General features: G+C 41.2%; 1 protein-coding gene across 1 annotated transcript; it reads right to left on the bottom strand.

The window, feature by feature from the left end:
• Positions 1-2,505: 2,505 nt before the first annotated feature.
• LOC136433597 (prostaglandin E2 receptor EP4 subtype-like) lies at positions 2,506-8,129 on the bottom strand. The gene is made up of 4 exons (XM_066426009.1): positions 6,874-8,129; positions 5,494-5,609; positions 4,904-4,976; positions 2,506-3,070 (listed from the first exon to the last, which is right to left on the bottom strand). The coding sequence occupies exons 1-4, from the start codon at positions 7,585-7,587 to the stop codon at positions 2,840-2,842; spliced, it is 1,134 nt and encodes a 377-aa protein (XP_066282106.1). The 5' UTR covers positions 7,588-8,129; the 3' UTR covers positions 2,506-2,839.
• Positions 8,130-11,064: the final 2,935 nt, after the last annotated feature.

Raw genomic sequence — 11,064 nt, 5'->3', positions numbered from 1 at the left:
AAGGCAACTTAATGTACTGTTTCTGTAAACTACACACATCAACGACAGTGGACAAAAAAGGGGGGTTGGCCTTGAAACTCAACAAGTAAGACCTCCAGACTAAATTGTATGTTACAGGTTTACGGCCTTCTTACGAACGTTGTCGACATTGCTAACCTCGTTGTACAAATAGCAAAGGTCGAGAAGCACTGAAAAAGTGCAGACGCAGAGGAACTGCCAGTGTCACGAGAAAGTCACGAGGGCGAGCTCGATTATTACATTATTGCTAACGTTACGCTTGTAGTTATCTATGCTGATTGTCAGCATGACGAAGCAAGATGGCTTATCTAGACACTTGTTTCTCCCTGAATGCCGGTTGAAATGCAAGTAGACGCAAGTGATCGTTGTTACCTTTGTCTGGACATGTTTAGTAGTAAAAGAAGTCGAATATACGTATAACGAGATAAAAGAAAGTATTGAGCCTTTGATTAAGAATCATTGATCCACTGAACAATGTAAGGTACGTCTCATATGAAAATGCCGTTGCAAATGAGAACAGGACTGAACTTTCGTGTTTTTGTGTTAGTCGACCTCATGTTTCTTCAATTCTAATCTTGATTTTTTTTTTCGGGGGATTCCCGGCATTGCCCCAACCGCATTTCCTGATAGCTATAATTAGAATGTGCAAGCCAAGTTCCTCGCTGCCATGCCGCTTTTGCGGAAGTATTGTAAACAGTTGTTAACTTGTTATACACGTAGTGTATACAGCTGGTTATACCAGCAGTGTAGAGAGTACTCCAAACATTTGATACAGTCTGAACTCAACCGAAGATCTATATATAGTAGCTTAACAAGAACACCTTCTTAGTAGTGATATATTGGTGGGCTGCCCTTTTCGTGACATGACAGAGAATAACGCCTTTCAGACTGCCGACTTAACACATTGCCCTTTACAAGCCTGCAATCCAAACCTATTATAGGTCCCGAGTCTCCTCTCACTTACTTTACTGTGACAAACGTTAACTGGCCAGGAAGAAGTCTATCTGTTGCGTAATCTGTGTTTTGACCAGAACGTTAGATCGGTGTAGGTTCATGAACATCAAGCCGATATTTTTTTTAATAACGTGCTATAGTATTAGTGAACACTGATAGCCGCAGAGTCAATTACTAGAATAGGTTATTTCAAGTCTATCCACTATAAACATGAATGTAAATTATTATAAACATGTACTGAACATAAATGCACACAGAATGCCTGTTCTCTTACTACATTCCCAGACAACATACTGAACATATGCTTATCCTAACGTCTACTACCTCTCACCCAGTCTTAGCATGCATGGGTTGAAGGTGAAAGGGAAAAGGCATGCAGTTGAGTGATAAGACACAATATACAGCACAAAAGGAGCAGTAAGATTCAAACTGCTACCTTACCTCTTGAGTCGTCTGTTCAAAACAACATAAAACTTCCTGATAAGTTGTTACGTTGATCAGGAAGTGAAAGAGGAAGTATTATGTTGACGTTTGCCGCACTGCCGTGTCATATAAATGACCGTTGACCTAAAATATCTGCTTCAAATGACTGGAACCAAGTATTGACCAGTAAGTTTAACGTTGTTTGCTATTCTCCAAAGTAAGTACATTTTACAGTTTGGATTAAGATAAAAGCTTACAACAACAACAACGACAAAACGAACAAAGAAAACAAACAAATTCCAATAATACCCTTCCAGCTTTATATTCCACGTACATTACGTGTAACAACAAAACGACATTACCTGAAACAAGTAGAGAAATATTCAATGTACTTCTATCATGCCCTGACTCTGTATCTGTCCGCCTAGGCCAATGTAACGTTATATGTAATGCTATGCAAAAGAGAAACCGTGCCATGATGTGAGACGTACTATCCATTATATCATGTATCGGGTAATGATGTTAGATTAGTACACTGGTATAGATAGCTCGTAGTCGTTAATATTCCATGTTATCTGCCTTGCATTGTACGGTCGTACCTGATGCAATTGTTGTGCAGTCAAGTTTGAATTGACTTGACATATACAACGACAGCTGCTTGCTATGCAAAATGGAATTACAAAATATACAGAATGGTACAGCATTATTTCACGACAGCGTTTCTGTTACAAATCTATTGGAATCCCTTGAGTTATTAGTATGAGGTAGATACACTCTGGAGAGGTAGAACGACACGACAATACAACGAATTGATTATTCCAATTGATGACAAAGGTATAGCTTTACATGGAAAGATATATCTAAAAAAATGAAAATGAACTGTATTATGAAAATGTTCCCTGGCCAATGACTAGTTCTAACAAGTGGCTCTATAACTAGCTTTAGTGGACCAAATAGGTTTCTTCAGTTTTTCTACTATTTTCTGTCAATTTTCTTTTTATCTTATCGTCTTATTACTTAATGTTCAACGTCTATGTCCATCTTGAACATAGAGACAGAGGAAAAACATGGAACATGCCTCTTTTCACGAAACTTTTCCTGTGGATGATATTTGTCTAAGATGACAAAAACACAAAGGTCTCACGTCGTTGCAAATCACTCTTAGTCTGAATTTAGAAAATCATTTGGAATCTTTACATCTCAACTTGATGTAACCTCCATTAACATTAATCCGCCGGGTTACATAAATCTGCCACTTTGACAAACAGTGGGTTTCATGAGAGATTTCTAGTGCAGCACCCCCCAGGTATGCACAGTTTAGATATACAGTAGTGCATTATACTGGGGGACGTTATGTTGGAGATCTGTTTGGACGTATTTTTTCTGGTTGGCGGAATCATGTACCATGGTGCAATTATGTTTGCAGATGTTATGCAATGTCAAACTATCGTGCGGCGACAGTTTCAGCTAAAGACATGGTAGGTGCGGCCACCATCTTGAATGTGACGTAATGCACCCCGGACTTGATGATCATCCAGCATCCTTTGCGGCAGGGCTTCCTCATGATGATGTAGAGAACGGGGTTGATGACGCTGTTAAACGTCATCAGTCTGGCGCCGAGATAGTCCAGATCCTTGTTCGGCCACCCTCCAATTTGGTTGGCCAGAATGCGTGTCTGTATTAAATGGAATATTCAAAAGTCTTAGAGTGTAAGGGCTGCTTAGTGACGGTGATTTTGTGGTGTGTGTGTGTGTGGAGGGTGTGTGTGTGTGTGCATGTGTGTGTATGTGTATGTATGTGTGTGTGTGTGTGCGTGTGTATGTATGTGTGTACGTATGTGTGTGTGTGTGTGTGTGTGTGAATGCATGTGTTAGTGTGCCCGTGTATGTGTACATGTGTGAGTGTGTGTGTGTGTGTGTGTGTAAATGCATGTGTGAGTGAGTGTGTGTGAGTGTGTGTGCGTGTGTCTGTGTACGTGTGTGTATTTGTGAGTGTATGTGTGCATGTGTGTGTGTGCATGTGTGTGTGTGTGTTTGTGTGTGTGTATGTATTTGTGTGTGAGTGTGAGTGTAAGTGCATATGTTAGTGTGTAGTACGCTAACAACATCTAAACGTGACACGGTGCACGCAAAGGGCGCTGTCGAACAAATCAAACACCTTTGCAGGAAATGAGTCGCTTCAAGTGCAAAAATAACACAGACTTTTTTGTTGGTCGATCATACATAGACCGATATCCTGTAGTCTTTTAGCATGGGAGTATGTGTTACGTTTTGTGCAAACAGGATTCTACATTTAGTAGCTGCTCACAGTCATTATGGTTAAACACCCACATTGACCAGTAGCAAACGTTGCCATCATAAGCCCTGAGTTCTTTTAGCTTTAACGTCACACTAAAGTGATAAACGAACTGTTTTCACATGTAATAAATAGAGTATACTTTTATTTATTGGGCAATTTGGAAAATCATTTTACATACGCCATAGTACTCAAATCGGAACTGAATCTATGGCCTAAGGGAACAATCGGCCAGATCGTCAACGACAAATTGCATCGTTGAATTATGGGTGATCTTCCGATTGCTACATTTTAGATTTGTACGTTTTTTATGCCACGTTTGGCAGTTTGTAGGGATATTCTAACGTATACGAACGTTTTCAAAAAAGCAATATTCCTTATACAAACACTTACTGGCCTGTGTCAACTTCGATCGCAAGAGAAATTTGCTATTGATAATTTATCAAATCCACCTGTCATGTAGTGATTAAGTTGGCTAGGTGTTGACATTTTGTACCCTGCTCGTAGGCGTAGTTTATTCATAGTACGTTCAGAAGTGGTAAAAATGTGGTGTGTCTTCCAGATACTAGTAGTTCTGAAAATGTAAAAATTGGCTTGAACTATTTTGTGATGAAGAACGCCACGGAACTGTTGGCAAGTCTCTAGATTAATATCCCTCCGCGCTTATGTAACCATTCAAGTGTTGTGTTTTCGATCCTTTGATATCTACGTATATCGCCATCAGGGAGATATTTGCTAAGCACTCTGTTGTGGGGAAGTAAGTTTTAATTACATTGCATTAAAGAAGGACATGTCGTGTTTTCTAAGGTTACAACTCACTCAGATTATTTCATTCCGTTTTTAAATATATTAGTAATTTCCTTCCGACAGAATTTCAGAATAACTTGTAAAGGGGTAGAAATATCCCTAGTTGTTACTATAACAGTTCAATGGACCTATAAGATTTAGAGAGCTTTTCCTCTGTCATATGTTGTAATTAGATAGACTTGAATGAAGAATGAAGAATTTATCGAGGTTAGCAACCACTCCACCACTGCTAATCTTAATCGAATTCAATTTAGAATTCATGAGGTTACACGCAAACTTGTATACTAGTACTACAATGCCTCCTATATTCAAATAGCCGCAGCAAATCATGCACAAGCTTTAAAGCAAGCAAATACGGATATAACAAAGCTCAATACAGGAAGACTTGAATACTTTTACTACTCACAGCAAAGAGGAACCAGGAGCAGAAGAACGCCACAGCCACCACAAGCGTCAACTTGGCCATCTGTATCTCCAACCTGTGGGGAGTCACAGTTTGAGTTTGAGTTTATTAGAATCCACAATTAGCTTAACAACTACTCTTCCTGTGGTTCATTAAAAACATGACGGGACAAAACTACATGACACACAGGAACACCACATATATTCTATATGTATGTACAGTAGTTAACGTACACGTGTGAAAACCTGGAGTGTCATGTGTTGTACGACGATGCCAAATAATTTAGTTATTTGACTTGGTTATGTCAAAAGGAAAGGATGGCTAGATGGATGAATGAGTGAATGAATAAATCTATCAAAGTGGAAGAATAGATCGATGGGTGGATGAATGGATCGATGGATCGATGGATTAATAAATGAATGAATGAATAAATAAATAAATAAATAGATTGATTAATGAATAGATGGATGAATGAATGTGTCGGTGAGTGGATGGATGGATGGATGAATGAATGAATGAATGCATGAATGAATGCATGACGTTAAGTATACAGTATAGCTATATACAAACTAATTTAAGGTTGAATGGTTTACCTGCATTCCTGCACGCCTGCCGGACTGGTTGCGGCTATCTCTGAGTCTCTGCTGGGGAGTCGAGGCCGCACTCGTCTCAACCGGAGCATGTAGGCGGCAACAATGGCGTTCACCACCTAGGGCAACATAGATGCTACTCTTAGCACCATCTTTATCTTCCGTTTTCTACTCCATTCACAATTATTAGAAGCATGTAGGCCGCAATTACAATCGCGTTCACCACCTAGGACAACATAGATGCTACTCTTAGCACCATCTTTATCTTCCGTTTTCTACTCCATTCACAATTATTAGAAGCATGTAGGCGGCAACAATGGCGTTCACCACCTAGGGCAACATAGATGCTACTCTTAGCACCATTTTTGTCTTCCGCTTTTTACTCCATTCACAATTATTAAAAGTTGGTCATCTGCCCATCATTATGTACATCATTACTATCATCATTGTTGTCTTTATTGGAAATCTGTTACCCTGATATTGTTATCATGCTTATCATTATCGAGTCTAAACCTTCTTGCTTTATCGTGAGGTGTTTTGTTTCATATTGTTATAATTTCTGACGTGATATATGTTGTTAACTTCAAAACTTGCGTCAAAGTTTGAATAAAAGAAACAGAGGGTCACAAATACCAAAACGGGCGTTGGTAACAGCACTACACTAAGAGCGGTTTGACGATAAACATGTCAGTTCGGGAAGTGATAAACTTTAAAAAGAATTTGCTTGACCACAATGGTTACAATGTCAAATGGGTTATCTATTTGGACGTGGCAGTGTCAGAAATAGATGTATATAAACCAAATACACATGTAGCTAAGAGATAAAATAACACGAGGCCTTTTCAACAAAGAAAGGTGTCAGTAGAGAATCTAGCTTGTATTCTTTTTTTTAAATCTAAACGATAGTTCTAAACATGAGGATTATAATGTTTACACTAAATACTTTTTGCCAGGTAGCGCTCAAACCAATTTTTATGCAGTTAAACATCGTCCAAACAATTCAAACATGCAAAGAGGATTTTACATAAAAAAGGGTTGAGGAGTTGGTCATCTAGATTGCATAAGAATATCCCATCCCGCCTTGCTTACATAGCACGTATTAAAGTAGTCATATGTTATCGACAAAAATGTTTGGAGAACATAGCCCAAAAGCCTTGTCAATTGAAAAGACGTAAAAAGATAGTCATAACAGGTAATACGGTACCAAAAATACTGCTAACAATGCCATACCACGTGTATTGCAGTCTTTGGGCGGAAATAGAAAGATAAAGAGACATTTTCTTTTCAAAAATATTGTTTTCCTCGCTTTATCACCATCAGTCAGAGTAAAACTTCGACTGGAGTTGTTCTTATGTAAATCATAAGGTACATTGTTTGACTCACCACTATGATGAAGAGGCACAGAAACATGTTAACAACGTTGATGTAGACAACCACCCGGCCGCTCGGGCTGTCGTCCGTCCAGTCGAACATACAGTACGAGTCTGGGTACTGAGGGACGTTCTTAACCAAACCGAACAGGGGGAGGACCGACACAACTATCGTGTAGAGGAAGATAAAGACCAGGGCGGGATAGATTTTCCACTTGTCGTAACCGAAGTGACGGTTGTAGGAGAAGGGGTACAGCAAGGCCCAGTACCTGTCCACCGACATGACGGCCACGATCATTTGAGACGCCACGCTAAGCGCTAACAGTACCGTGGCGTTAAAGTCACACATGGCTTGGTTAACGTAGATTTTGAAATAGTAGGATAATGCCAGTGGCGCCACGCCAAGTGAGCAGTTAAGAACGTCCGTCCAGGAAAGGTATATCAGCAGAAGGTTCGGCATGGTCGGTCTTTGTCGGAAAATCTCGCGGCTGACAAGGATAATGAGAGAGTTCCCAAACAACCCAACAACAGCTACTATGATTATTGTCGTCGAGGCTAGCCCCCACACCGTTTCTCCGAGTTCTTCTCTGTCCACTCCCAACGGAAAATGAACGTCCGTAACATCTTCTGTAGTGTCCGTTGTCCACATGTCGTTACCATCTCCCGAGTTTTCTCCAAGAAGATTAAGAGAGTAACTCTCCTGTCCAGTCGTGGTGGTCGCCATCATTTCTGCCCAGGTCTGCAATAAGAATGGTACATAACCTGCAATGCTCACGTGGCGAGAATTTCGTTGTGTGATCACGCGAGATGTCGTGCTGTCACCGTACTGTCACCGTGCCGTCACCGTGCTATCACCGTACTATCACCGTGCTGTCACCGTGCTATCACCGTACTATCACCGTGCTGTCACCGTGCTATCACCGTACTATCACCGTGCTGTCACCGTGCTATCACCGTGCTGTCACAGTGTTATCACGGTGCTATCACCGTGCTGTCACCGCGCTATCACCGTGCTATCACCGTGCTGTCACCGTGCTGTCACCGTGCTATCACCGTGCTATCACCGTGCTACTACCGTGCTATCTTCGTGCTGTCACCGTGCTATCACCGTGCTATCACGTACTATCACTGTGCTGTCACTGTACTATCACCCGTGATGCTGTCACAAGAGCAAGCGAGACTTTGTGCATGCTGGACACGTTTAACTCTCTGGAGGAATCTCCAGAAGCTCTAATGTCGTCGAACGAACCTGGACTGAGGGACACGGGCCTTCTGTATGTTGTGACGTCGTTATGTAGAAATAGATATCTGGTACTTCCTCCAGTGTAATATTGATGACATTTACTCTCCTAGGCAGGTCTGTTTGCCGTAGTGAAGTGTTTTCTTTTCTTGCCCAAGGAGAGCAAACAACAGCAGACAGGCGTGGGAGTCGCCAGGGTCGACACCCTCTCGATGGTGAATCACGACACAGGACCAGAAAAAAACGTGTGCTTCTAGTCACCCAGACAATAAAATAATTCACACTGCACCACTAGCGTGCATATCAGGTAGCCTCTACCAGGCCCCGCGGATCGCTGGGAAAATAGCAGAGATTGGCCAAAATAGAGTGAATTGTATGAAGGGAGTCGGCTACAGAGAGAGGGACCAATATGTAGTGAAACCCTGACAAATATTCTCCCTATAGCCGGTGTAGTTAGAGACTACATATCAAGGATCAGAACTCAAGAGGATACGCCAGTATTCAAACCTGTACCGTATGATGTACCGTAGGATTACTTACACCCCATTTCCACTAGAGGTAACGCTGTGACCTCTGAGTGACCAAACATTTGACAGGTCGCTCAACGAATTTAATAATAATAAGTTTATTGCAAGTTCTTGCCCGTAGGCTAATTGCAAGTACATGTAACATGAAAGGACGGACAGACAATTGATAACAATATAGCATGTGACTTTTCTTAAAAATGGAATCGTTGTCGTTTAAATCATACTTTAACATCGTGCACCATGTTTCCATTAGGACATCAAGGGCCACACAAATCCAATTTTGATTGATCAGCGGTCGCTCAGAGATCGCCGTTTAACATAAAGGTACTCAGTACTAGACCACCACACACTTTTTGGGTGTAGCCGTCTGTTGGTATATAATTTTCACTGCTTGTAGGACCCTATTGAAGTCCTCGCCTACGCTGGTATCCTTAATTAAGTCATGTTTGTACATGGTAGCTGCGTTGGAAAAAAAGCAGAGACCAAGTGGCTTCCCTCACTAAAGCCGTATTTCCAATGTAGGGGTGGAGCAAGAGAGTTGTTTTTAAAGAGGTAAATGCTAAAAGAATGAATTTGACGATGAAAAGAGAAAAAATCGCGACGGAAAGCATGAATTTGGATGGAAAAAAGCGGAAATGGCTAACTTTTTGGTGGTGATTCAATTTTCGTAAACGAGGATAAGAAATGAATGAAAAATTAGACGAGCAGTAGAAGTTAGAAAATGCAAGATAATCTTTCCAATGTTACCTGCAGCATAACAACAAAACCCCTCCCATTGTGTTCGCCGATGGATTGCTGCGTAGCATTAACAGCAGAATTATTTCTCTATTATAATCAATCTTTAATGTAAGGAAACACCTGTTTCAAACAAAGATACCCCCTTTTTTGTTCTCACGGATCTTACGTGTCTTCGCGTCATAAGCGCACAATATACTATAAATGCAGAAATGTTCGCGGTGGGTGCGCGAAAAGCTGTTCACCGCGAACTTAAAACCACTGCGATTTGTTTTGCCCTCCTACCCCCTTGTCTACTATTGTCTCAAGCTCGAGCTTTAAGCCTTCGCGAACACTCCATTTTTCTTCTATCCCAAAATTAAAACCACGCGAACATAAATGCATCTACAGTATTCAGCATTATCAAAACGCTCCCCCTTTTCAAAACATTGACGGAGCAAAGATATGTGTTAAAATTTGTGTGTTTGGGGGCCAGTCACGTTCGTCGTGAGGTCGTCGTGCGATCGCGAATTGAGGACATTCTTGGGAGAGTCGCGCATCAGTCGTGTCGTACAGAATTTAGCTGTATCGTTCCGGAAAAGACTGTCTTACATCCTCGTCGGCTTTAATAGGTCGGCTGTAGCCTCTACCAGGCTCCGTGGATCGCTGGAAAAATAGTAGAAATTGGCCAAATATAGTGAATAAAGCTAAAAGAGTAGGCGCTATAGTGAAAAGTATACTGAGGGAGTCGGCGCCAATTGTCCCCTTCTCTGTACCCGACTCTCTTAGCATACTATTCACTATATTTGGCAAATTTCTACTATTTTTCCAGCAATTCACGGAGCCTGGTAGAGACTAGGTCGGCTGTCGGCTTGTCCTTGTCGGTCCTGTCACAGCCAAGAAAGTTCTATGACATAAAAACCGCGGCAACGGCCCCGCCTGTGGGTGGCCTGTTTGTGACCGTACACGGTATTGAAGATTATATGCTGTAGATTTCCTCATTTGCTATCTGTCATTTTTGTGCTTCAATTCGGCCCCAGAACCGCGAATTAACTCTTACATGACTGTCAATTCTACGTAAGCATGTGGAAAAAGAATTAGGTGATAATTGGAAAATTTGGTGTGTTGACCAAATGAACTTTGCAAGCTTCAACAGGGCGTCGAAGGCTTAATTAAAGACCCCAGTAAAACTATATAAAGGCTGGATAATGTAAACTATAGGCTTCAGTATGCTACTGGCAGCCGTGCAGTGCACATCAGTGGAGTCCTGCCTGAGACAGTTTACCAAGTACAAGTTATTCTTCAACTTATGTTTGAAATAACAACAGATATCAGAAATTAAAGCTTGGCTTCACATCAAGGACACCAGAAATAAAGTAATGACAACAATGGCTTGTGATTTAGTTTCTAATCCTTTTATGAACTTATGTGGTTATGGGGGTCAATCCACCATTCAAGCTGCTGGACAAGTCACAGTAGGAACACTTCCTTTACGACTTACCCCGGGTAAGAATCCGATAGCTTTTTAAAAGTACTTTAAGACAGATGGAGGATACTTCCCTGGGTTAGTGTAACTTAACAATTTTTGGCGGTTTTGAAGGGTCCTCCTTTTCCCACTACGCCACATGATGAGAATAAAAGACCTCTATTGTAAGTTATCATGCTCAATCAAATGGGCTAGAAGTCGAAAACTAATAACAGCAATAGTAGCTGATTACCCGTG

The sequence above is a fragment of the Branchiostoma lanceolatum genome, chromosome 1, assembly GCF_035083965.1.
Source record: "Branchiostoma lanceolatum isolate klBraLanc5 chromosome 1, klBraLanc5.hap2, whole genome shotgun sequence".
Classification (NCBI taxonomy): Eukaryota; Metazoa; Chordata; class Leptocardii; order Amphioxiformes; family Branchiostomatidae; genus Branchiostoma; species Branchiostoma lanceolatum.
This window is presented reverse-complemented; position numbering and strand designations above follow the sequence as displayed.